The 27,941-nt window shown below is 39.0% G+C and overlaps 1 protein-coding gene across 1 annotated transcript in view; it reads right to left on the reverse strand.

Moving 5' to 3' along the window:
- PLCB4 (phospholipase C beta 4) overlaps nt 1-27,941 on the reverse strand; it is a 266,056-nt gene that overhangs the window by 92,286 nt on the left and 145,829 nt on the right. Inside the window, exons 7-15 of the mRNA XM_031934696.1 lie at nt 26,269-26,322; nt 18,239-18,320; nt 17,133-17,233; nt 16,418-16,475; nt 9,377-9,485; nt 5,120-5,330; nt 3,583-3,676; nt 1,189-1,268; nt 498-582 (exon numbers count right to left, since the gene is read on the reverse strand). Coding sequence (XP_031790556.1) covers nt 498-582; nt 1,189-1,268; nt 3,583-3,676; nt 5,120-5,330; nt 9,377-9,485; nt 16,418-16,475; nt 17,133-17,233; nt 18,239-18,320; nt 26,269-26,322 — 874 coding nt within the window. The remainder of the gene's footprint in view (nt 1-497; nt 583-1,188; nt 1,269-3,582; nt 3,677-5,119; nt 5,331-9,376; nt 9,486-16,417; nt 16,476-17,132; nt 17,234-18,238; nt 18,321-26,268; nt 26,323-27,941) is intronic.

Below are 27,941 nucleotides of genomic sequence, written 5' to 3' on the forward strand. Positions count from 1 at the left end.
CAGGATGCCATGACATCAATTCAGGGCACTTTCCACAGCATCAGGCTCCCATGGGTTCTGAATCCTGGATGCATAGGCAGTTCACCTGGAAGGCTTTTAAAACACCATGCTCAGGCCTGACCCTCCATCAATTCAATCAGTCTCCGAGTGGGGCCCTGGCACAGGTGTTTTTAACAGTTTTGCAGGTGATTCTAACATGTAAGTGAAGTTGAGAATGACTGACCTGAATCTGGACTCTTGGCCTGGGTGCTTTATGAAATTTTAAGACTGAGATCTGAAAAACCATAAGACCCAAAGATCCTCCAAATTAAATTGAACCAGATGTTTATTTTGTGTCTCTTTACATCCCTCTGAAGCATGATGTAAGCTTTCTGTACCAAAGAATTTAAATAAATATGAAGATCTTTAGCATTAGTCCTCCAGTACTACTTGACCCTTCAGAAAATTTCAAAACAAATTCATTCATGCTAGAAATATGGTTTGCTAAAAATACATACTGGATGTGATTCAAGCGCTTGTTTCAACAGGAGATCCCCAAATAGATCTTCGCAATATTTGGACATCTTGTACTGTTGATATTTGCTGGAGAGAAAAAAAGTGGCATTTGTAAATTCAAACACCCATTAACCATCCAAGAATAAAAAGCACCCATTCCTAGGCAATTAAGATTCTCACTTGGCAAAATGCACGATTGTCCTCTTAATGCTAATGTGAGATGTACCAAAAACTTTAACTAGTATAATTTTAAAAGACGGAGAAGGAGATTCTGTTCCAAAACTAAGAGCTGGAAAGAAGAATAAAAAATGTCTTTCAAGTTAATCAAGTCTGATTTCAAATATACTGCCACATCTTCCAACTCAATGGAACTTTAAGGTGTCCCAATCTCTGAACTTTTGTTTGGAACAAGTATTTCTGAAACACATTAAAATGATTTGGTTTGGTGAGGGCAAGACTGGTTTTCTTTTATTTATTTATTTATTTATTTATTTATTTATTTATTTATTTATTTATTTATTTTAATGTTTTTTGCTTTGCATAAGAGTAGGTGTCCTTGCTGGAGGATTATTTGAACTTGGCACTTCACAAAACAAACTACTCAACTATTTAAAAAGATGTAGAGCGGGAGTGGGCATTAGGGGTTAGGAAACAATACCACACAGAGACTTGAGGCAGAATGGATCATTATACCTGCAGTGATTTTCAAAGGAGAGAATTACAGGATATTCTGATGTGACAAATGCAGTTTCCTTGATGGCTTGAATTACATCCTTTAAAGACAAAAAAAAAAAAAAATGTTAATGAGAGAAAACAGCAAAAAAATTAAGGCACTCAACACTATTCAGAGACTATTAATTGAGTCTTTCAGGAAGTCAGTTCCAGCAGTTCAGACTTGGAGCCCCCATCTATCTCGATACCTCTACAGGTTGAGTTTCCTGCGGTTACAGCCAGGGTGCAGTTAATGGTTAATGACAATTTTTAAGCTATCTTTTACTTCTCCTTAATTATGGTGCTATTAACTTACAAGAGATTTCACCTAAGTGGCATGCCAGTTTCCGGCTTGTTAATCTGCCAAGCCAGGAGTTCAGAGTCCACCTTTCTTCTTGAGGAGCAAGTGATCTCTGGCACAGAGGCTCTCACTCCAGACCACTGTATGACTCCTCCCCACCTCGTGCAGAAAACTGTGGGCAGTAACCTAAGGACTGCTGGAGGCTTTTACTGACTTTCCTCTGTGTTTGGAAATCAGTCTTGGGCTATACTTCATTAACTTGATGTAGACCTCTGTGTACTCATGTGACATTTACAGTATCCCTTGTTTCCTATTAGCCTGGTTACAAGGTCGGGGGAAGGGGTTCTGGTTGGTCAAGCAACATGTAAGTGATCCAGTAAAGTGTTCTGGACCCCCCATCTGTAACACAGAGCTGAATTACAGAAAACAACATTTGAAGGATCTAAACATAATCTTCCCTTTTCACTATTCTCCATGAAATAGGAGAGGCCCTGCCTCTGCTTAGCTTCAGAAAGGAAGGTTTCAAACTAGCACTTCTACAACCAGAGCATCATATTTGGTAAAAATCCCCAAATTCTTAGTGGTTTGTAGCTAATCACAGGGCAAATCTCATCATTCAGTTAATCAGAAAAATATTTCACAATAGTTATCTAGGCAAATCCATTTGACATGATAAAGCCCAAGGTTACATAATCTTGAAATATTTTATTGAGGCATTCCTTATGGTAGTCATTTAGTTATTCTTCCTGGCTGTGCAAATTCATGGCTTCCCACTTGAATATACTCTTGGTATATATCAGGAAGTATTATCTTGAATTCATTGCTGGTCAAAACTCTCCAACATCTTGGCTAAGAGAAATACTATGCATAGCATCTAGACATCTGTGTGTGTGTGTGTGTGTGTGTGTTTCGAGATAGAGTCTCACTCTGTTGCTGAGGCTGGAGAGCAATGGCATGATCTGGGCTCAATGCAACCTCCGCCTCCCGGGTTCAAGCAATTCTCCTGCCTCCGCCTCAGCTGGGATTACAGGTGCTCGCCACCAGACCAGCTAATTTTTGTATTTTTAGTAGAGACAGGGTTTTACCATGTTGGCCAGGCTGATCTCAAACTCCTGACGTCAAGTGATCCACCTGCCTCCACCTCCCAAAGTGGTGGGATTACAGGCGTGAGCCACCATGCCCAGTGGCACCTGTGTTGTTGAAAATACCCATGGTGATGTTTCACATGTAGGTGGAGGTGAGAACTGCTGCTGCTGGTGTTGTAATATCTATCCTGAGTTACACCAAACTGACGGACAGCTGTAGCTGACATTCGCCAACCACAGAATTTCATTCTTTTGATTAGTCTAACCTCATTATCTTATTCTCTTATTATTTTATTTATTTATTTACTGAGATGGAGTTTCGCTCTTGTTGCCCAGGCTAGAATGCAATGGTGCAATCTTGGCTCATTGCAACCTCCACCTCTCAGGTTCAAGCGATTCTCCTGCCTCAGTCTCCCGAGTAGCTGGGATTACAGACATACATCACCATGACTGGCTAATTTTGCATTTTTGTTAGAGACAGGGTTTCTCCATGTTGGTCAGGCTGGTCTCCAACTCCTGACTTCAGGTGATCCACCTGCCTCAGCTTCCCAAAGTGCTGGGATTACAGGCGTGAGCCACCACGCCCAGCCTGTCTTACTCGTATAGGCCCTATTTACCATCTATTTTATTCCCGTATTCAATTTATTTTTTTATGCCACCTTGAAGTCCTTTAGGAATAATGCAAAGTAAATAAGCAAATAAGTACATAACAAAAGGAGACACTGTTTTTAAGGTAAGTAAAACTAGGTAAACTCTGCCAGAGAAACCTTGTTACATAACATAGTCACCATTTGAAAGCAGGAAAAGTATCATGAAGGGGACATTCAGTGGAAAAGATCTTTGTCTTGACTTTTTCCTCAAGACTGAAAGAAGACAATATGAAGGTACAATGCTTGAGAAAATGAATCATTTGTTTTCTCTTCTCCATCTCCCTATTTCCTGCATTTTTACAGAGTTTGGAAAAGTCTATGTAATTATTTTAAAAGTTACCTTAAAAAGGATATCTGTACACATTGCTTTCCCATGAGTTATTATTGGTTCCTGGTCTTCACCTTTTCCATCCCAGCAGTCAAGTTCAACACATCTAGGGACATAGTGAAGTTACAATATTGAAACTTTACAATAAAATAGTGTGTATACAAATTAAAGAAAGACATCAAAATAAGTTGTTTTCTTACAGAACAGAAAATTGAATAAGTAACCTGATTATTTCATGGCATATACAGGTAAAAACCACATTATACTCCTTATCTGGTTGGTATTATCAAAAAGGGATTCTCTGAGTGAGATTAAGAGACTTAAAAAATATAACAAGCATCATGGTTTGGGATGAAATCCTACTTGTGACAAAGCTGCAATAAGGGACAATTTGGGGGCCAGGCGTGGTGAGGCCGAGGCGGGCGGATCACTTGAGGTCAGGAGTTGGAGACCAGCCTGGCCAACATGGCAAAACCCTATCTCTACCAAAAATACAAAAATTAGCCAGGTGTAATGGCTATTTGGGAGGCTGTAATCCCAGCTACCTGGGAAGCTGAGGCATGAGAATTTCTTGAATCCAGGAGCGGAGGTTCCAGTGAGCCGACATCACGCCACTGCACTCCAGCCTGGGCAACAAAGTAAGACTCTGTCTCAATTAAAAAAAAAAAACAAAAAACAAAAAAACAATTTGGTTGGGGACAACTGGGAAATATGAATGTGGGCTGGGTTTTTGATAACATCAAAATTACTTTTAATTTTGATAGGCTGGATGATGCTACTTTGGCCATTCCAGAAAATGTCTAGTGATTCACACTCAAGTATTCAGAGGAAGTATGCAAATGGAAGTAGTAACACAGTTAATTTCTTTCAACGTATTTCCATATCCAAAAAAATAGTGAGTTAAAAAAAAAGTATTGTTTAATTGATAACCAAGAAAAAAAAATCATAATGTAACTACATTTCTTATATTTCACTTTCATTACTTTTGCCATAATTTAAACCTCAAATGTTTGCCAGTTTCTATAAAACAAAACTATTTTCAATAATTTCTATTCTCAGAGAACTAAATTTTTAAATTTTAAAAATAAAGCTAATTTACAAATGCCTATAATCAATGGCCAGTTAGCTCAATTGGTTAGAGCATGGCGCTAATAACAAGTACCTATAATCAACAGAAAACTCAACATTGACTTCTTACATGTTTTCTTTTTTGTGGTTTTGGGGGCATATTTTAAATTTACAGTAAAGAAAAGTCTTTTTACAGTAAAGTCTTTTGGATGACTGTAGATCTTTTGAGGCTGGATCTTACAGGTTTTGCAAACGAACCAGACATGATGTGAAAGAATGAAACAAGTTCAACATGAGCCCAGTAGTTTTTCTGTAAGAGATATTGTCCTTCTCTCAAGGTTAAATGACCATGATAATCCATTAAAGGGAATAAACAAATATCCTTTTCATCCTGATTACTATTTCCTATTTTTCAGAGAAAAGTAAATTAAACTAAAGGGCATCACACACAAAAAGCAAATTGCCATCTTGAGTTCCTCACCTGCAACCAGCCAGGAGAACCTGTCTGTACATTTCTACCGAAGACTTCCCACCAAACTGTCTGCCAGTCAGATAAGTGTTATGGGAAGAACTGATGAAGTAGTGAGCCAGAGGATGGTCCATTTCTTGGTAAAGTTCTAAACGATCTAGGAAGACTGGGGCATTTTCATCTGACATCAGATATCTGCAAAACCCATCACTTGATATAAGGCCTAGGGGAAAAAGAACATCTTAGTAGCACGTGTAGCTCTGAAGATGTACATCTCATGTTTTATTCGTGGAAGTTAAGGCAGCTTAAATTATAAGGGTAAAAACTTCTTCATAGTCTCTTTCCCAAGAACCTTCATCTGTCAGAACTTGAATGAAATAAGAGAGTTGCACACTATAAGTAACATAATGAATTCCACAAACAAGTGGCATTTTGCTTTTACATCCATGATGGCAGATGTACATGGTCCCAAGTTCAGAAACACAGCACTGGGGAGTTATGGTGACCAGGGGTCCACGGGACCTGTATCAAGTTCTGCTCTTGCCACTCACTCCTTTGGCTCCTGGGTCTCAGCTCCTTCTTCTGTCAATTGGGGAAAAAGACTGGCCCTATCTGACTTCCAAGATGATCATAATGGGAAATGAGAATAGATATGAGAGGTGCTCTTTAAAAATGGAAAATGTATTAATTATAAGACATTATTGTTCTCACTGAATTGGAAAAGGGATTTTTCTTGGAGATGATGGCGCTTCTGAATTTAAATAATTCAGTTTTCAATTTTATCTAAAAGTCAGGTTATGGGACTGGTGAGAAGAGTATACAGTGGTCATTGAAACGTGGCCCCAAAAGGCACCCTTCATTTCAATCACAGCTTTCTGACATGAGGTAGAGCCCATGTGGTAACTACAGGAGTAACAATCAGTATTTACGCAACTTATAAATGGCTGATGCATCGACAGCTTCAACTTTTTGTTTTATTTAAGAACTTGCAAGTTATGAACTGATTTCAAGCTTACAGAAGTGTTCAGATGATAGCATAATGAATAGCCATGGACCTACACTAGTGTGGTCAGACCTCAACATTTTGCCTTATTTGATTTACATTTTTGATTATTTGATTTAAATTTAAAGTAATACATAATTCTTGATGCCACTGAAGCATCCTGTATACCCCACCTCAATTCCATTCCATACCAGATAGATAACTACTACCCTAGTTTTGGTGTTTACACCCAAAATGGTTTTGCAATCTTATTACATATGCATTTATCCAAACAACAGGTAGTTTGGGCTGTTTTCAATTTTACGTAAAAGCTATCCCACTGTGTGCATTTGCAACTTGCTATTTTTAATCTTATATACCAGTTATACAGGTAGATCTTGTTCATTTATTTTTCACTGAAGGTACAGAAGTCCATATATGAATATATCATAATTTATTATCCATTATTTGGTTGATGGATAGTTAGGTCATTTCTAATTAAAAATGAAAGTAGAAATTTGTATACCTCTCTCCTTGGGCACCTTCATTCATTCTAAAGAGCAAGTACTTTTAGAGGCACCAGGATAGATGCAGTGATAGAAGAAACAGGTAAGCCCTGCCTTCATGAAACTCTCATATTATGAGTGACAGAAACAAATCAGTAAACAAATAACTATAATGTCAAAGAAATACTAGAAGGACAGAAAAAGCAGGAAGGAAGGTGATAAAGCATGACAGGATGCCGTGTTAAATACGGGCCAGTGAAAGCACTTCTGAGGTCACGTACATGTGTGAGGAGCAAGCCACACGCACACCCAGGAAACACCAGTCCAGGGAGAAGGATCAGCAAGTGCAAAGACCTTGATGCAGGTGTGTGCATGCCAATATCATTCAATGACAGCAAGACAGAGCAAGTGACCAAGGAAAAATGTAGCTTGAAATGAGGTTGGAGATGGAGCCAAAGGCTACATCAGTTGGGCTTTGGTCCTCACTAAGTGCTTTAGATTTTATTCTAAATGTGTTGGGAAGCCTTTGGAGGGCTTCAAAGGGTGGAATAACATGATTAGATTTGGTTTTAAAAGATTTACTCTGGCTGCTGTGTGGAGCATAAATTGTAGGGCACTGAGTAGGAAGTAGAAGGCGTTGCCTGGAGAGGGATGATGAAGGCTTGGATAGTCGGTGATGCTGGAGATAGTGAGAAGTGATTTATTTAGGATTTCTTTTGAGGCTGGATCTTACAGGTTTTGCAAATGAACCAGACATGATGTGAAAGAATGAAACAAGTTCAACATGAGCCCAGTGGTTTTGACTGGGTAAATAATGGTACTATTTTATAGGCTTCGAAAGGAACAAATCTAGGGGTAGGAAGGATCAAAATACGTTGTATATATACATTGGAAATGCCCATTCAGCATCCAGATGGAGAGTTCCACTACAGGTCTGTAGTGTAAGCTGGAGGTTAGGACTGGAGAGTTTAATAGAAGAAATGTAAAGCCATTGGCTTGGATGAGCTCAGGTACACAGTGAGTATAGATGGAGCAGAGATCTGAGAACTGTGCCGCTCTGGCATCCAGAGTTTGGGAAATGTATGAGAGATTCTCTAGGGTACATACCTAGCAGTGAAAATGCTGGGCTGTATAAGGGGCATATTTTTCACTTTATAAACTATTGCCAAAATATTCCCCAAGATGGTTGTACCAATGTAGGGCCTTACCAGAAGTTTATAAGAATGGCTTTGTACTGCATTCTCACCCACACTTGAAAATGACAGACATTAAAATTTCCATCACTTGTGAAATGGTCAAGCTACCCTTTTTGATGTGTCAATAGTCACTTCACAGTCCTTTAAAACTTAGAAGGAATTTGGAAATAAACAAGGACACACCTCAGTCATGACATTTATCACACTGCCACAGAATTGTTGAATCACTTGTCTTTCTCCTTGAACAGATGGCAACTGCCTTCAAGGTTGGGGACATTTCTTATTGTTTTGAATTCCTAGCATCTGGCACAGTGCTTGGCACCCAGTCAGCTCTCTACGAACTTCAAAGAATGAAGGTAGGGAAGGGAAACACTAACGAAATTACTGCATGATGCCCACCACCTTACAAGAAGGGAAAATGAGGCCCCAGGAGGCTAGTTCCTAGCTCAAGGTCACAGGGAAGTGACAAGAATCATATCACCTCCTGCCACTGCAAAGTGTTAGATTTTCTACCAAGTTGTACCACCCTTTGCTGTAATCATAAGCAACGTGAATAAATTACGGTATTCAGAATATTGACACAGAGGGAAGGAATGAAGCATTCTTGCAGAACAGGTATCTTCAGCCATAGCAGAAAGTGTAAATGTACAACTACAACCAAACAGAAAACTACTGGGCTTGGAAAAATATCAGGGGTGAAATCATGGAGTGCAGAGGGCCAGGCATATCTATAAAGAGGATCCAGATAACATATAGACCATTCAGCCACACTCACTGGCATTAGATATAAAGAAAAATATATATTCTAAAAAGGAGGAAACTGAGGCCTTGAGATTCATGGACATATGGGACTGATGGAACTTGAACCTTCATCTCTTTAAATTCTCCACTGAGACATAAGACCAAAGGCTCTAGCTCAGGTACCCCCAGCTCTCCCTCCCATGTTCTGCAGGCATTTCTCACTGCTATGGGACTGATTTTAAAATTTCTCCCCATGCCTTTCCTTTGACAAATATTTGAGCGAACAACTCTTTGTTTCCAAAGTTTCTTTGAAAGGGGCCAAGGTCCAGAAACACCAGCAATTAGCTAAGGCGATTCCTATTTAACTTCATATTAATTGTATTTATCTTTCATACCAGAGGTCAAATGAGCAGGGAGAGGGCATATCAAATCACATATTAAATTTATTTGGCTTGGCAAAACAAAAGGGAGAAAAAGAAGACATGTAAGTTTTTATATGACAGAAATTATTTTCAAAGATTGCAAGTAGAGACTGTATTGGTTGTTTTAACATTTCAAGCAGTATGGAATAATATAATCTAATATAAGAAAGTATATGGGGAAACATCACTATAATATATTTAATAATACAATAAATTTCACAATATACTTCAGTCAACATGGGCTAATTCTGATAAAAGCTAAAATATATATGAACTTAAGAGGAGAAAAAAAAATATCAGTCATCAATCCACGGCTCTAGGGAGTTTCAAAGCATTTACAGATATCTTTAAAGAAACCAAGGCTTTAAAAGTTGCATATTTTCTTGTTTTAAAGAAAAAAAGTCCTTTTTCATGTTTATTACCTTTTTTCTTCAAATCTTCATCAGGTTCATACATCTCAATGATCTGCATTGCCCTTTTGGCATCATAAAATGGAAATAAAATTTCATTCAATCGAGGATCTCGTTGATGCTATGATAAGAAAATAACTCCATTTAGGTTGCTATTTCTTGGCCTTGAGGCATTAGACATTACTAAGTTTATAATTTATAAAACAAAGTATATCTAGACTATCATATTTATAATTACAAAGATAGGACTTCACTGCCTTCCTGCCTTTCTCCTTAAAATACACGTCAAAAAGTCCAAATTTGGGAGTACTTTGGGTTAGTCTCCCTGAACTAGAGAGAGAGAGAATGCATTTTTCCCCTTCAAAAGTTGAAAGACACGTAATACAGTGTGCATGTCAACTGTACTGTCTTCCAGGTCCCACACAACAGGGAAGACATTTGGCATAAATGTCTATAAAATGTGAAGTCAAAATATTTTTAAAAAGCAAACACCAACCCCCAAAAATAGTTCAAATAAATAGGTAATATACTAATTTAAGTGCCCCTCCAAAACCCCAAAAGCAGTAACAACAAAAATCCTAATGTTACACAGGCAAACATCATCTCGTTTTCATAACAGCTTTCTACAACAATCCATGATTTCTTGGGCCCTCAACAAATTTCATTTTCTTGAGTAACTATTTTTTTCAAAATGAACCAATTGCAATGATGAAAATTAATCAGCACAAGCATATTTACAAGCTATAAACAATATAGAATTCTCTGGGCAGAGGGTCCATGAATGATTACAGGACTTAAGAGGTTGGTGACATCACTGTTTTCAAATCGACACCTAAGGAGCTCCTGCTATGACATGAGGCACCAGGAGCAATGCTGTCCCTGCAGTGATGTCATCCTAACTTCATGGCAATGATGAAAAATCTAGTTTACTAACTGACTCAGCTCCAGTCGTGTGTGTGTGTGTGTGTAGGCAGTGGGTCCAGTAAACTTCCTTTCTGTTCACTGAGGATTAGAGGACAGCACTGTGTGCCCGGTCATCCCTTATATAAATAAATGAATACATGAATAAATAAAGCAAACTTCAATGGAATAATGACAGATAAGCAGATGTGAGCAAAACCTGGTCAATGAAGAGGACCTTGGTGACAACTCTTTACCCAAATATATGCACAGACTAAAAAACATTGTTGGAAAGTTATTTAAAAAGTAACTGTTAAAAGTTCATATGGATTTCCCTTCCCTATTTGTTTTGGAATGGGCATTGGAAAAGTGAGCTATACACAGAATGAATGCTTTTGGCCAACAGAGCACTTGGATGTCATTTCCTCATGCATACGGGGCCCAGCCTTTCTGGGTCCCCTTCTCCCCCCTGAATTAAGAGCATTAACTCATAAGGAATCAATATCAAATTTCATCAACTTATCCCAATGAAGCATGCTTCTGTTGTAATTTTTAAAATTATGGCTCACAACAGCTCACATTCACGCATATGCTAGAACAGAAACTTATATTAACAGCAGGCCTCGAGGCCACCAGGAACAAAAGTTATGGGATATGCAGAGAAAGAGGATTGTGAGGTGGACCATGGAATGCCAGGCAAGTGAAGGCATGCTACACCTTGTTCAGGAAATTGATGCCATCATGCAATGGAGCCCACTACTCAAGGAAACAAGGAGCTCCATCCTTCTGGTGAGAATGCATTGTTTTAAAAACAAACAAACTGACAACAACAAAAAACCCATCTTTCTAGGCACATCCCTTCTCACATCTCCATAAATAATACCATGGAAGAAGATGAATACAGGATGAAAAAGGTCCTTTTCAGACCCCAGCACTGTTATGTTCAAATTAAGTTATTTTAAAAAAATATGTTTGTTGGTAAATATTCTGAACTCAGCGAGATGATGGGGCAAATCCATATGAATTAAAAAATGAGGGAAAAAGGGATTCAGCTACAGGAGAGAAAAGAGAAAAAATTAGGAAAGGAGAGAAAACTCAGACATTTTTGTGCATTTTAAAATATATATGCATTTGTATATTCTGACAAGGTACTACCTGAGGTGTAATCTGTGGATGGCAGCATCAGCCTCACCAACACCTGGCAACTTGCTAGAAACGCAGCTTCTCAGGTCCCTCCCTAGATCTACTGAATCTACTGATCTCTGGGGTGGAACCCATTAATCTGTGTTTTTCATAAGACTTCTGAGTAATTCTGATGTGCTCAAGTATAAGAATCACTTTACCTAACATATAAAGGTAGGCATTTTAACATATTTGCATATCAGTAAAAAGAAAAGTACCTAAGTCCCAGAAGGATAGAAGAATGTTCAGTGTTTCAGATGTCCTCCCAATTAAACACTATTAAAATTAAAACACTATTAAAATTAAACACTATTAAAAACTCTGACTATTAGTCAGAGGGTATGATATTCATTAGACCATCCTGCCTATGAGAAGCCAAAGCCAGGAAAACCAAGTCCTAAAATGGATGTATCATATTCTGAAAATTACATTTGCAGCAAATAAGCGTGAAGCACTGACAATGTGAAATTGCATTTGTCTTTGCTTCTGCTCCACTAGATAACAATCTTCAGCTCTCCCTAAAACCTTCATGCTTCAAAAAGGTAGCATAAGGCAATCTGGGTAATCCAAAGGAAAGGAAACAAATGTAAGATTTACATTAGAGTCAGAAAATTATTATTTTCATATGAAAAAACAAGAGGAGAAGGATCATTTCCAGCTGATCTCACAGTAATAAGGCTGTGGTAGAGTTCAACATAGACACAAGCACAGTGAGGTGAATGCTTCACATCTCTGAGGAACCAACAGTTTTCAGTTAGGATTTGGGGAAACAAAGTACTCAGGTTATTCACCCCATGGTATCCAGTACTTTGTAAAATGAGATTCTAAATGACTTCCAAAAAGAGGTCACAGAACTGTGTTCAAGTAAGTAAGGAGGAGATGAACAGAACTCCAGTATTATGTCCTTACTGGTACTGAGAAGAGGCATCATCTGGCTTCAATCCAAGTAGCACTGGGAGAGATGAATGTTGACATACATAATATTTTTTAAATATAGAAGGAATAATTGGCAAGGATAAGCTAATTCATAAGACTAAATACCCTCCTTCTCTCTCTGCCTATGCATTTAAAGCATAAAGATCTTGTAAAAGGAAAGAGATCCTGGGTCCTTTTAAAATATTCTTTCATCTGCAAAAAGAAAAAAGTCAGGTTGAATCCTGCTGTGATCCTATGATATGTGTGAGGAAGAGGGAAGATTACCAGCAACAAGAAAGTAAAGCTACTTCTTGATTCCTGTGGACCTTTTTCCTCTCTTCCTTATTTTGATCTCTCTCTCCTGCCCTCCACCCATCTCCCGATTCTACAGGACCCTAGTTATCATCTTTGTAAGAAGTCAAACAGAGAATGAAGGTAAAACTAAAATTCAATTTTGCTTCTCATTAGGAATAGGGAAAGGGAGGTAAAACTAACCAAAGCCAAGAGATTTTAACTAGTCTTGCCACATACAAGCAATTGAGCTAGTAGCAGTGTCTCACCACGTGGCAGCTCACATTAAGTGCCTCTGCGATCCCTCCTGGACTCTAGTTTGCTATTTTCATAATATAGGCAAAGAAGATTTCTCTCAGTCCATTGGATGAGACTAAGAGACAGAGATGTGGCAAAATTTTAGCTCTGAGTGGTGGATTCCTATGGCTAAATTCTTAGTGGAGAATAACAGAAGGTGTACCTCACTCTCATATTCTTCTCACTCACACTAAACATTCCAAGGAGGAATCCAGTAATCCACTATGATGGTGCTTTACAAACTGGAACGTGCAGATAAATCACCTGGAGATCCTGTTAAATTCAGACTCTGACTCAGGAGGTCTTGGTGGGACCCAAGACTCTGCATTTCTAATAAGCTCCCAAGGGGTGCCGATGCTCCTGGTCCACGGATCACACTTTGGGGAGCAACGAACAAGGAGATACTGAGGAGCCAATGAGGAGTTAGGTCTAAAGCTACTACTGAAAAGCTAGTCAGTGTTGACTGCACGGATAGGGAGGAGGTCACCCTATAGGGTGAACAAAGCAGTAAATGGACTATATATATGTATAGTCTCTCCTCTCCTTGCAGCCCCCTGAAGATACACATTAGTATATGAACAAAAACTTTCATAGAAAGAGTGAAGGGATTTACCAGTTGGAAGGTGGTAGGAGCCAGCATGTCTTTTGCTAATATAAATGGGATTTAGGTTTTCCTACTATCTATTCTAACTGGTTAATGGCAGTGTATGTGTGTCTCCTGGTTTTTTGCTTTGCTCATTGTTTCTCTGGTTACCTTGCTGAACTCTCTAATTACTTCAAAGAGTTTTTCCATTGAATTGTTTATATCAGGGTAGACAATCAGCATCTGCAAATGAGACTAGGACCCTGTCCTTTCCAGTGTTCATGGGACTTGCTTATTTTTTATTTTTTATCCTTTTGTCTCATTATATGAACCAGTGGACTGGAAAAACTTGAAATGTTTTCAAGTAAAATAAACATTGTATTGTACTCAAAGGATTTAAAAGTAGAGGCATCTGTCTGATATGTGGGGTAGTATTTGCTCTTTCTTGCATCAGTGCATTTACACTTTAGTTAACATAGTTTCTAAAGTGCAACCTTTATAAATTTGAAGCCATTGAACCTTCACGAGGAACCCTCACAGGGGCTTCCAATGCAGTGTTGGATACTGGCTTGTTGAGACTACGTGGCTACGGCATTTTGAAAATGTTTAGGTTTAAACTTTTGGAGTCATAGACTCTTACATTCTAATGCCCATTCTTTCTTGAGTGAGCTCTCTCTGTCTCCTTTTGAAGTTGTTCTGCCCAAGGGGTGTTGTTGATTTTGGAGAGGTAAGAGGGTTCGGGGTAGGACTCAAAAGAGGGGGTGCAAGGAACAGGTAGAATGTTCTCTATGTTTGACAAGCCTTCTTCAAGCAGACATTCAAGTTTTTTGTCTAGTTCTGCCAGTTGAGTTCACTAGGATAGAAAAGGAAGACATTCAGGGTAGACACTTGGATTAAAAATAAACGCTATAGACCTTCCTGAGCAGTCTTACGGTCTCTATGATCTAAAGAAATCTAGAATCACACTGATTCCATCAGTCGTACCCCAAAATTTAAGGTGCTTCCTTAATGTGAATAAGACGTCAAATAGAAGGAAACACTATTAAAAAAAAAAAAAAAAGAATGCTATTGTCTACTATAATAGTGAGGGATAAAAGGTTGACAAATAATAAATACTTTAAGAAAGAATCTGAATGGCAGAACAAGAAAGTATGGATGATCATATTTTTAAAACATTATATGTTATGTCTAAGAATTACAGGAATGACTATTGGGAACACCAACAAAAACAATGCATAAAAGGAAACGCATCAGATAAGAGCCTATAAATACTGCACCTATCCTCAGGACCTCAGAGTTGTTTCATCCTTTGAACAGTGAAATGCAGCATTAAGGTCTCTGTAATGTTTTATAGAGGGCTTCATCCCAAAGAGCACAAGAGACCTTGTCTTGGGAAGTGGCAAACTGAAGATGTGGTAGATTTTCTCCTTTACAGTAAACTGTCTTCCCTCTTCACCTCACCAAACCTAAGATGATCAATGAACCAAAGTGCATGAAGAAGCCAAGGGACATAAAACAAAACAAAACAAGAAACCAAAAAACAAAAGGCAGAAGAGGGGGAAGGGGTTAAAGAAACAAAACAAGGCAATTTAACTTCTGAGCAGCTGTGACATAAGAATGTGGATAATATCTGGGTAAAGATTATGAACATTGTATTTATATGACTAAAAACCAGTGGAGTGGAAAAACTTGAAATGTTTTCAAGTAAAATGAACACTGTATTGTACATGAAGGATTATTTGAGAGGCATCTGTCTGATATGTGGGGTAGGACTTTCTCTTTCTTGCATCAGTGCATTTACACTTTGGTTAACATAGTTTCTAAAGTGCAACCTTTATAAATTTGAAGTCACTGAACCTTCACAAGGAAAGAAAAGAAGATGTAATTTGTCTCTATGAAGTGGCAAATTAAGGTCTGCCTTTTTATCTTTTCTTAAGATAATACCTTTTATCTGTCATGATACCGTCTTTTCTGGCATTTTCTCTTTATATGGTATAATGATTAACTTAAATTATTTTGAAACAAAAGCATATTGTCCATCCTTCACTTAAACTCTTATTAACATGTTAGAAAAAGAAGTGAATTTTCCATTTTGGATTAACAAGAGTCTTGATGGGTTTCACTGAAGGGAAAACTTTTTTTGCTTGTGTGAAGAAAAAAGTAGTTCATTTTAGTTGTAATAAAAGTTGCAAACTTTTTTTGTTCTAAAATATTTTTCTCTTGTGCTCAAGCAAATTTTATCAACCAGTTTTGGTTGTTAAGTTAATCACATTCTAAAATTAGCTCTGAGCTTGTTATAAAAAGAAAAAGTACAAATTTAACCTGCAATCCTATTGGCCTAAAACTCAATATATTTTCACCCAGGAACTCAAGTGTTTTGCTTGTTGTCAAAATATTCTATTTGAGCCAACATATTTTTCTTACATGCAATCCATTAAAAGACAAAAATAAAGCTTTCCAGTCCATGCAAAGGTATGAGATAAAGTTAGCAATGGAGAATCCAACTACAGTGTAGTAAACTCAATCCATTCTCTTTCTATTTAATGAGATCAATAGAAAAAAAAGTACCTTAAATATCATCTTGCAAAAACAAAGACACATTTACTTAAATGAATATATTATACAATTCACACATACACACAGAACCAGAGCTACATATAACAGCCAGAAACCAACAAAAAGCGGTGTGCAAAGCCAACGTGAAGAAAGCACATGAACACACAGGGCAGCAGCTGATTTTTGCACCTGGTAAAGCCATAATGGAAAGATCAGCAGGTCAGAAGCAAAGCGAATAAGGGCATATGATGCAGGCATGCAATGAGGACACCAGAGAAGGCAAGCCACTGCACACAGACTTTATGGAGTTAATGTATGAAAAAGCTTACTTCATTTAGAAAGCTCACTAATTGGTCTACCGTTAAATAATCAGTTTTGTCTCCATTGCTGAAAAGAAATTTATTAGAAAAAGTAAGTTTTTGTATATGATGCTACAGTAGGTACGATTTACATGTTGACATTTGTTGATGATAATTCTAAACTTATTTTCTAACCCTGCAGTAGTGGTGAATTCTTAAAATGGCCAGAGACTGTTCGTAAGGGGAGAAAAATTAAAAAGCAACAACAACAACAAAAGAAAGAAAACACTCCCACTAGGTCACAGAAAATGTCTGCAAATTTTTTTTTTTTTTTTTTTTTTTTTTTACCATTTTCAGAAGATGTTATTTCAAAAACAACATGTAAGTCATCCATTTGAAATAATTGGAATGAATGAACTTTTCAAAAACATATTAACATTCCAAATTGAATCTAGTTAGTTCACATAATGGGTTAATACCTAAAGGAGCAGGTTAAAATTGTAGGTAGTTAGTAAAGCCAATGCAAAAAAAAAAGTTCCAGGTGCTGCAATTAATGTATGTAAAAGTTTCTCAAAAACTCAGAGTGAACTTTTACACTGATAAACTATGGGGTGAAAAATGTAACCCTGACTAGATATTCCTAGATACTACCAACATACTATATTAAAATAGGACAAAAACGTTTTAAAACTAAAAAAGGACAGTAATAATATTTATATGACACTTCCTCATATGTGGAACTTACATTTTTTTGAAAAGATCTTCTATATCTGTCCGAGGACAAATCTTTTGTGTCAGTTCATAGAACTTTTCGTAAGTAAATGCCGTGGGCTCAATTTCATCATTCTGTAAGGAATAAAATCATGTTATGAATCACAGAACCTTTCTTCCCTTGGAGGGTGAGAATCTACAGGGTCATGAAGCAAGGTGAAGACCACTTGGACTCAGGGCCTTCATCTCTGATTCCTGCTGACAGAAGCCAGGAGGCCAACTTTCAGGCACTGCCAGGCCATGTCCCTAAAAAACAGTGCGTGTACATCAGCGTTTCTAGTTACCACGCTGCCAGATTCTGTGTCTGTGAACACCTGGCTACAGCTGGGCTTGCTCTGGGAAATACCCCAAAGAACGAATATAAACATTTCCTCCAACTCATCTTGAGGGAGAAAAGTGTCTGCCTGAGGGATGCTGAATAAATCAAGCCCAAGGTTTAATTATGCTTATTTAGTGAATTTTCACAAGACTACATGAAGGGGCTTAGGGTAACCATGTAAAATTTTACTTTTCATACTGAAATTTATATTTCAAATAGGACTTATTAAAATAGTACCAGGCTTCAATCTTTCTTGAAGTCAATAAATTAATTTCAATTATTTTAAATTTGAAGGGCCATGAATACAAATGGTATGGGGAGAGATGCTTCACAAAATATTGCACAACCATCTTGTAGAATCGAATTTATTAGTTACTTATTCATGCTAATGTTGTGCCTGGTTGAGGCAGTGTTGGTGAGCTTCTCTAAAATAAACTGTGTAACACAGCGAGCTGGTCTTCATTTCTTTTTCTTAAGAAAGGTAACAAAAATCATTTGAAGCAAACTATTTACATTTTTAGAGATTTAGGTGAAAATGCCCAGGAAACAAAAGGAAGGAAGGGAGGAAGGAGAGGAGGGAGGGAGACAGGAAGGGAGAAGGAGGAAGAAGAAAGAAAAGAAAATTAACTGTACTATATGTCACTGACATATAATTCCAAATCTAATTGAGATCAGTTCAATATAAATAATCTAGCTCATTACATATGAGAAGATAAATAAACAAAATGGTTTTAGAAATACATTGTTAAGTTAATGAATACCTTTCCACTGGGAAGACCTAACTCCTTGAGTGCTTGAAAGATCACCTTTTCTGTTTTCCCCGATGCAAAGGTTCTAGTAATACTAGGGCAGAAAAGAAAGAAAGACACATTAGAGTTATTGTTCATTATGCTTTCTCTGATGCAAAGATCCAGGTCCTACTATGGAGAGTGAGACTAGGGTAAAAGGAAAAGGAGAATAAAATTACTTCTCATTTGCTGATGTTTTTCATTTCCCAAACTAGTTCCTCCAGTGTCCCTCTGGTTCCCGGAGCTAGTTATGCTAGTGATGCAACTTGAATCTAAGACCAGGGGTCCCCTGGTGCTTGGGAGAACAAGGGCCAAGGGGCACTGGAGGGACACACATTTATTTTTTATTTTTTTATTATACTTTAAGTTCTGGGGTACATGTGCACAAGGTGCAGGTTTGTTACATATGTATACATGTGCCATGTTGGTGTGCTGCAACCATTAACTCATCATTTACATTAGGTATATCTCCTAATGCTATCCCTACCCCTCCAGTCACCCCATGACAGGCTCCGGTGTGTGATGTTCCCCTTCCTGTGTCCAAGTGTTCTCACTGTTCAATTCCCACCTATGAGTGATGGTTTCCAGCTTCATCCATGTCCCTGCAAAGGACATGAACTCATCCTTTTTTACGGCTGCATAGTATTCCATGGTGTATATGTGCCACATTTTCTTAATCCAGTCTATCATTGATGGACATTTGGGTTGGTTCCAAGTCTTTGTTATTGTGAATAGTGCCTCAATAAACATGCGTGTGCATGTGTCTTTACAGCAGCATGATTTATAATCCTTTAGGTATATACCCAGTAATGGGATGGCTGGGTCAAGTGGTATTTCTAGTTCTAGATCCTTGAGGAATCACCACACTGTCTTCCACAATGGTTGAACTAGTTTACAGTACCACCAACAGTGTAAAAGTGTTCCTATTTCTCCACATCCTCTCCAGCATCTGTTGTTTCCTGACTTTTTAATGATCGCCATTCTAACTAGTGTGAGATGGTATTTCATTGCGGTTTTGAGTTGCATTTCTCTGATGGCTAGTGATGATGAGCATTTTTTCATGTGTCTATTGGCTGCATAAATGTCTTCTTTTGAGAAGTGTCTGTTCATATCCTTCGCCCACTTTTTGATGGGGTTGTTTTCTTCTTGTAAGTTTGTTTGAGATATTTGTAGATTCTGGATATTAGCCCTTTGTCAGATGAGTAGATTGCAAAAATTTTCTCCCATTCTGTAGGTTGCCTGTTCACTCTTATGGTAGTTTCTTTTGCTGTGTAGAAGCTCTTTTGTTTAATTAGATCCCATTTGTCAATTTTGGCTTCGTTGCCATTGCTTTTGGTGTTTTAGACATGAAGTCCTTGCCCATGCCTATGTCCTGAATGGTATTGCCTAGGTTTTCTTCTAGGGTTTTTATGGTTTTAGGTCTAACATTTAAGTCTTTAATCCATCTTGAATTAATTTTTGTATAAGGTGTAAGGAAGAGATCCAGTTTCACCCTTCTACATATGGCTAGCCAGTTTTCCCAGCACCATTTATTAAATAGGGAGGGAATCCTTTCCCCATTTTTTGTTTTTGTCAGATTTGTCAAAGATCAGATGGTTGTAGTTGTGTGGCATTATTTCCGAGGGCTCTGTTCTGTTCCATTGGTCTATATCTCTGTTTTGGTATCAGTACCATGCTGTTTTGGTTATTGTACCCTTGTAGTATAGTTTGAAGTCAGGTAGTGTGATGCCTCCAGCTTTGTCCTTTTGGCTTAGGATTGTCACGGCAATGCAGGCTCTTTTTTGGTTCCATACGAACTTTAAAGTAGTTTTTTTCCTATTCTGTGAAGCAAGTCCTTGGTAGCTTGATGGGGATGGCCTTGAATCTATAAATTACCTTGGGCAGTATGGCCGTTTTCATGATATTGATTCTTCCTATCCATGAGCATGGAATGTTCTTCCATTTATTTGTGTCCTCTTTTATTTCATTGAGCAGTGATTTGTAGTTGTCCTTGAAGAGGTCCTTCATATCCCTTGTAAGTTGGATTTTGGATTCATAGGTATTTTATTCTCTTTGAAGCAATTGTGAGTGGGAGTTCACTCATGATTTGGTTCTCTGTCTGTTATAGGTGTATAGGAATGATTGTGATTTTTGCATATCGATTTTGTATCCTGAGACTTTGCTGAAGTTGCTTATCAGCTTAAGGAGATTTTGGGCTGAGATGATGGGGTTTTCTAAATATACAATCATGTCATCTGCAAACAAGGACAATTTGACTTCCTCTTTTCCTAATTGATTATTTTTTGAGACAGAGTCTCAGTCTGTCACCCAGGCTGAAGTGCAGTGGCACTATCTCAGCTCACTGCAACCTCCGCCTCCCAGGTTTGAGCAATTCTCCTGCCTCCGCCTCTTGAGTAGCCAGGACTACAGGTGCACACCACCACACCCAGTTAATTTTCGTAGTTTTAGTAGAGATGGGGTTTCACCATATTGGTCAGGCTGGTCTCAAACTCCTGATCTCAGGTGCCACCCGCCTCAGCCTCCCAAAGTGCTAGGATTACAGGCGTGAGCCACAGCGCCCGGCTTGGGACACAAATTTTTGGACAAAAACAATGATAAATTCTGATGCTACCAAATTGCCTTCTTATGCAAAAGGAATGTGGCAGATAAGACAGTAGCTCTAGAACAAACCCTCATGTTGACGATATCTGGACCTGGGGAAAAGGAGATGGCCCCTTACAACTCAACCCATGCCTTCAGTTTTCCTTATCCTGGTTCCCACACTTAACCACAGTTGACACAGGTGTGAACAGACATATTTTGTTCTTGTTTTCAAGCTAAGCACCCTTGAGCCCCTCTGAAATGTCAGCTGCCTCAAGGATTAGGGACTTTATTATGAAAATGATGGGATGGGTGAGGGGGAAGGGGAACAATTATCCAACGTTTCAACAAATCTCGGTAGTACCCCAAGACATAGTATTTTTGGATAGCCTTTTAACTAGAACAGTGAGCACCAAGGCTAGTAGAATAGATAACACCTTGATGAACACACTTTTTGGCGATGATAAAAGTAGGAGAGACTCTCCATTATAAATGTGTTGGTGCCACTCAGAATGAAAGCTATTGAGCAGAGGACTTGATGCCCTGGAACACCAAACTTGTCTCTGACCCACACCTTAGCCACCAAGGAGCCTTCACTCGCTCCCTGATTGTGTTACCACGATAATTTAATTTTAACTCGACATTCAGAAGTCCAGCTTGACTTGAGGATGGAATTTTACTTCTATCCATGAAGGCTGGCTTTGGAATGCCTCCCCTGTGAGCACAGAAGGATGTTTAACAGCATCTCATGCCCAGCGTTTTTGTACTTTCCGCCATCCATGCTAAGTACAAGGCAAGCTCTAAATGAGAGTGCTGATAGTTCATCTTTGTGAGTGGCAGAAAGCACCACTTCAGTGGCAGGGTAGGACTTCCCAAAATAGACTAAGAAGAAGTAGCTTTAAGTAAATGAATTATGTGTTCATTCACAGCTTTATTCTTTCATGCCAGGCCCAAGAACACTTCAGGAAGTACCTTTTTAAGAGTCCTTGAGACAGTTGTATTCAAATATAAGGAGGCCTGTGAATTCTCTTTAACAAATCTACAAATATGAGAGAGAATATGTGTGTGACATCAATAAATGGTTAAGATTCCTAGTATAGAAGGTGCTATGTTTACATTTTTCATCTCTAGAGTTCATGTAATTTTTATACATTAAATTGGGGTAAGACAACAATTTTCTAGCCTTTTTAATTTAGGGGAAAGTAGCTGTTCAGGGTGACTTTTATTTCATAAAAAGTTTGTGTTAACCTAGCTAGTAAGACTCTGGCAGGATCTGGCACCTGCTATCAGGAGAAGAATCTCTGCATAGCAATCGCAGGGGTATCCCAGCTAACTGAAGCCTCTGTTAGATTTGGACATGCCTGGCATAACACGATGAAAACTGATTAACATGGGCATGAATTCAGTGGGTACGGAGCTTGAGCCTTTCCGGTGAAACAGAACCTGGGTACCAATAGGTTCTGTTTCCTACACAGGAATTGAATCTTTGGCTAGGGTTTGGCCAGATGCCAAAAAATAGAAAGTAGAAGAATGTCTCAAGGGGAAGGGAGATGGAGCGGGGAAAGAGGGGAGATAATATCGTGGCTGTGTTTCATGGGAACATAGAGTATTTACAAAGGGAATGTGATTTACTCATATCTCTAGATAGCCCCATGTCCACATAAGCTTAGTGCCTCATAGCTAACTGGTACTCAATGAGTTTTTGTTGAATCAAAATAAACCACCGCCCATTCCCCAAAAGAAATGCTACAAAAGCAAACACCCCTGAGCTGTGTCCAGTCCTATTAGAGTCCTGGTTAAATTCTACTCCAGGGGACTTTGCAAGTGGCTAAAACAGCAGCAATCCTATAAACTAAGGGAGTCCCACTCTTTGCTAGCTGGCACAGGTTCTGCAATCTACACAATGGTTTTAACACCACGTTCTGAAATTTACAGAGAACTCTTCAGTGAAGGATGGGGCAACTGCCCCAGCAGAATCATATCTTCTTCATGCGCTGCCGGGCCTTCAGGATGTGGATGGGCTGATTATATAGGAGTGCTTCCAAGACTGCACCTGTGGCTCTCAGCCTTCTTTAACACAGCCATCTTGTTTGGGATCTCTTCCAGTCCCTGCCCACAACTAATGTCTGGCTACTCATTTCCCAATTTTCTAGTCATTGGTGTCCACTCCAGGTTATGAGGGAGGAGGGAAGGTGGCAAAAGAGAAGTGTTATTTCCAAAACTTTGGTCTGAGTGGGAGGATAAACTGAGTGTGAATTTGTTAATTTGAGAGAAAGGCAGACTGTGTGGGTTATGTACACAGCAAGACAAGAGAAGAGGGAGATTTTCTTCATGTGTTATTTCTGCAACTTCCTGGATATTAAATTTTGGTTTAATGCTAAACAGCAGGAACCCTTCCCAAGCTATGTAATCACTATGAAGCCAGATCTCTTTTAATATTATGGACAGTACACTAATAGTTTCCATTTTAAAAACTTCAGAATGATAGTGAAGAAATAACATTTTTATAGTATTTACTCTTCATATCCATTAAAACATTCACAACAATTTCCACCTAACTCTTGGTAGCTCATTCACCAATAGAGTTATCTGATTTTTTTTTTTTTTTTTTTGGCATGGTATCAATTCTCCATTAACTCTAACAAACTGCCCCCAAATCACAGCTGTCTTGTGTCAAACACCTGTTAATACTGGCAAGTACCATGGAGTCCATGTCAAAGAGAGCTAAAGAAGACACCAAAATATCTAAGCTATTTCTACAAACAGATGGTAATAATTTTGTAGGTGAACATGTTAGATAAAAATCAATGGAATCAGAAACGACTTCAAAGCTTGTATGACAATGACTTGATTCTTAGGATACATACAAATGAAACCAAGACTGCTGGTTAGAAGCGCTTTGATCACAATCTATGTGTCTCTACTTTGCCCATTTCCTGAACCTTATCTTGGAAGAAAAAGCAGGATAGTAAGGCATGTAAAAACACATCCAGCCTACATTTCTATTCTTCACACTGCTTTGTGCTCTCTGATTTTAAATAAAAATGCAATAGCCGTAGGGTACTGGGACACATTAAAATAATTGTTCTGCTATTGCTCAACTGAGCAAAGGATTTTAAATAAGGATAAGCATAAAGTATCTGCCAACAGCCATCAGTCAAGGCTGCTAACAGGGCTTTTTTCAAACTTCTAACGTAGACAAAAAGTTGACCTGCTAGCAAGTTATGAAATAAAAGCAGAGAATCCTACAGATAGATGTGGAAAGACCACAACAAATGCATGAGGTCTGTGGCTCAGTAAGCCCTCAATAAAGGGTTAAATTAAAAAAATATATTATCCAAGGTCTTCTTCATGACTTCTATGCTTTACATTTTCTCAATATTTAAGTGGTCACATGGATACTTTAGGTCGTGATTGTTTAATACACAAGATTGAGAAAAATGACGACTTCTGGGACAACTCTGTTCAATATGAAAAGAGTAATGTCAAGGGAGTATGGAGATAGTCTCACAGGGATGCAGAATGGAAGCTGCAGAGCAGAATGAAACAGCTGAGCAGGGAAGATGGGAAAGGAGAGTCAGAAATGGCGAGGAGCCACCAGCACATGCCACTGCTCAGTGCATCCACACAGATGCTGTGCACTCGGTGACCTGGTCATCTCTGAAAGAAAGATCAATTCTAAGACATGATTCCATTCAGTAGTTCTGGGTTTTGTTTGTTACTATTTGTCGATTTGCTTATTTGTTAAAGTGGTGTCCAGAGAAGTGAACATAAACCTGAGTCTGGAGAATCCTGGAAGATAGAGTTGGTATCTGGGGAACCCATGTTTGATTCTGGTCATGGGCTTAGGTTCATGAATCCAGATACACGTCTGTCTTCATGTGAACAGCAGATGCCCTGGGACCCAGCCCAGCTTCTGGAATTTCCATGAATGCTTAAAACAAACACCAACCAAAAAGGTACTAGAGAGTTTGGTAAAGAATTTCCATCACTACTGTGGAAAGAGTTTCCAACTGCACCCAGAGACCATGTGTAAACCCTAACCCCTGGAAGGACGTGAAAAGCAGAAAAGAGGGATGCATGGGGAATCCTCAGAGGGTGAAATCTGTCTACCTAAGTATCAAAGAACACATGTGGAGGACGTATCCTGTCCATGTTTTCTTTATTCTCGATTCCACCCAGGCCTTTTTATTTATTTATTTATTTATTTTTTGAGATGGAGTCTTGCTCTGTCGCCCAGGCTGTAGTGCAGTGTTGGGATCTCGGCTCACTGCAAGCTCTGCCTCCTGGGTCCACGCCCTTCTCCTGCCTCAGCCTCTCAAGTAGCTGGGAGTATAGGCGCCCACCACCACACCCGGCTAATTTTTTTTTTTTTTTTGTATATTTTTAGTAGAGATGGGTTTTACTATGTTAGCTGGGATGGTCTTGATCTCCTGACCTCATGATCCACCCGCCTTGGCCTCCCAAAGTGCTGGGATTACAGGCGTAAGCCACTGCACCCAGCCCCAAGCCTTTTTATTCTTTGTCATTGTTACCTGCGTCAGGGCAAACGTGGAAAGGACAGCTCCACAGAGTATGTGGTGTCAGTTACAGTACACGTAGAGAGTAGGCAGCACGAAGCCAGAGGAGGAGCCCTATCTACCCTGAGCACCAGATGAGCAGCAAAGCCCAGAATGAAAATGCTCTGTTCAGAGGCATCACAATTCTCGAGACACGGTCCACACCCTTCCACAGTAGGTGCACAATATACTCTTCTTTACGTTTAGCTAACAGTTGCTCAGGGCAAATAAGCAAAAGAAACATAAATCCTAAAAACCCACTTATTTGCAGATTTTAAAAAACAGTGCTGGCTGGGCGTGGTGGCTCACGCCAGTAATCCCAGCACTTTGGGAGGCAGAGGCGGGTGGATCATGAGGTCAGGAGATCAAGACCATCCTGGCTAACATGGTGAAACCTCGCCTCTACTAAAAATACAAAAACAATTAGCCAAGTGTGATGGCAGGTGCCTGTAGTCCCAGCTACTCGGGAGGCTGAGGCAGGAGAATGGCGTGAACCTGGGAGGCGGAGCTTGCAGCGAGCAGAGATCCCGCCACTGCACTCCAGCCTGAGCAACAGAGAGAGACTCCGTCTCAAAAAAACCAAACAAACAAACAAACAAAAAAACAGTGCTACATTTTCTGATGTTTTTTAAGTTGTCAAAGTACCTCTTTTGCCACCTATTTTGACAAAAAAAAAATGCAGCTTTACTTCTGTAAATAATTTTTACCAACTGAATATAGCATTTGTCAAAGCAATTGAAACTAAGATTCCAGAAATATCTTTAAAGCATTTAACACACAAATACTTGTGAAGGGTTCTCTCTTTGGTTTGGGATCACAAGGGTTGACCCAGGGCATGGACAGCAGATAGGAATGATTACTTACCTCCTAACTGGAATTTTACCATTTGTGTTGGTCATAAATGCCAATTTCATCCAGCTGCAAAACAATAGCAATAACACTGCCTTAATGTTTCTTAGGGTGAACAGCTTCAATTCTGTTAAGAACTTTAAAACAAAGTTCATTCAAATCAAGAACATTGGTTCTGAAAATCAGACAATTATGTACTATGAGATGAATTTAGGGTTGTCAGATTTAGCACATCAATATACAGAGCTCTCAATTAAACTTGAATTTCAGAAAAACAACAGGTTTTTTTTTTTTTTCTGTAAGTATATTCCAAATATTCCATAGGATATATTTATACTAAAATATTATTTGTTTCTTATCTAAAATTCATATTTAACTAAGTGTCCTCTATTTTATCTGGCAACCCTAGCTAAATGAGATGACTGCATGCTTGCAATGAGCAAAACACATCATTGGTACTTATTTGCGATTGGTCTGCTCAACTATTGCTCTGTAATAATATATTAAAGTGGTGGGAAATGCAACTGCACGGTGACACCAGCCAGCCTTGTCTTGAGGACTCACGAGGACTCATCACTCCCAGCTCCTAGTGCTGCCAAGTACTGATCACATGGGTGCCTCCTTAATTTCCAGTGGTAAGTCTAGCTCATCAACTCAAATTGATGGTGAACAATTCCTTGCTTTCCCCAGGCTTTCAGGAGACTCAGAACTTTTATCTGTACTTTGGAGATAGGACTCTTCTTGGCTAATGACTCCCATTCTCACTGTTTCCAATCAAAATGTGCTAACAATCTGCGGAACATGATGATGTGGTAAAGTTTCTGTCTTAAGTTTCATAGACGCACCACTAACTACTTTAATAAGGGGATGTTTTAGGGATGAAGGGAGTGAGTGAAGAAGATTGGGCAGAAAAAAGAGTTAAGCAAAGTTGTGGTCTCAGATGGAGTTTGATCTAGCTTGAACTCACATGAGACTGTGAGTGAACTCTCATGTGATTTGTGCCAGACTCGGCAGCAAGAGGGATGGCCTACTGTACCCCATTGCAGCTCATCATTGGCTGTGGACTTCCCACCAGAGGAGGGAAGAGTATAATCTTCCAGGAATGGGAGCTCCCCTTCAGCAGAGGGCAATGCTCTGAAGAAGCGGATAGGTCTGAGCCCTTGGTGAGCCCATCCCCATGGCAGATGATGGCTGGGTGAACACCAGCTTCATAAAGGGATCTGGGCAGGATATTGCCAGATCTCATGTCAGCTACAGATATTTGTGTCACTCGGGTATAAGTAAGCCTTCTAAAAGTTTTCGACCTTTTAGGACTATCAGTGCCTGAAGTCATAATATCAGAATATCCACTGGGTTTCTCTTTAAAAACACATGCCAGGGCAACTGTAGAGGAAAAGGAGAAGCAGCTGCACAACAAATAGAAATAGATAAGACGAAATAACTTTCCTCCACTAAGAGGATGAAAGAAAATTGGAGGGGTACCATAACAATTAAGATAAGTAGTACTGAATAAAGAATACTTTCCAATTTCATCTGCATGGTAATTTTGATGGGGACAGTGAGGAACAAGTCTAAGAATTTGCCATGGTGAAGCTCGGATTTATAGCCTAGAGACCATACCTGTAAGCACCTGCCACAATGACCAGAAGATAAGACATGACAGTGCCTTTAGGACTAACCTCTTGGCC

The sequence above is a fragment of the Piliocolobus tephrosceles genome, chromosome 20, assembly GCF_002776525.5.
Source record: "Piliocolobus tephrosceles isolate RC106 chromosome 20, ASM277652v3, whole genome shotgun sequence".
In the NCBI taxonomy this organism is placed as follows: Eukaryota; Metazoa; Chordata; class Mammalia; order Primates; family Cercopithecidae; genus Piliocolobus; species Piliocolobus tephrosceles.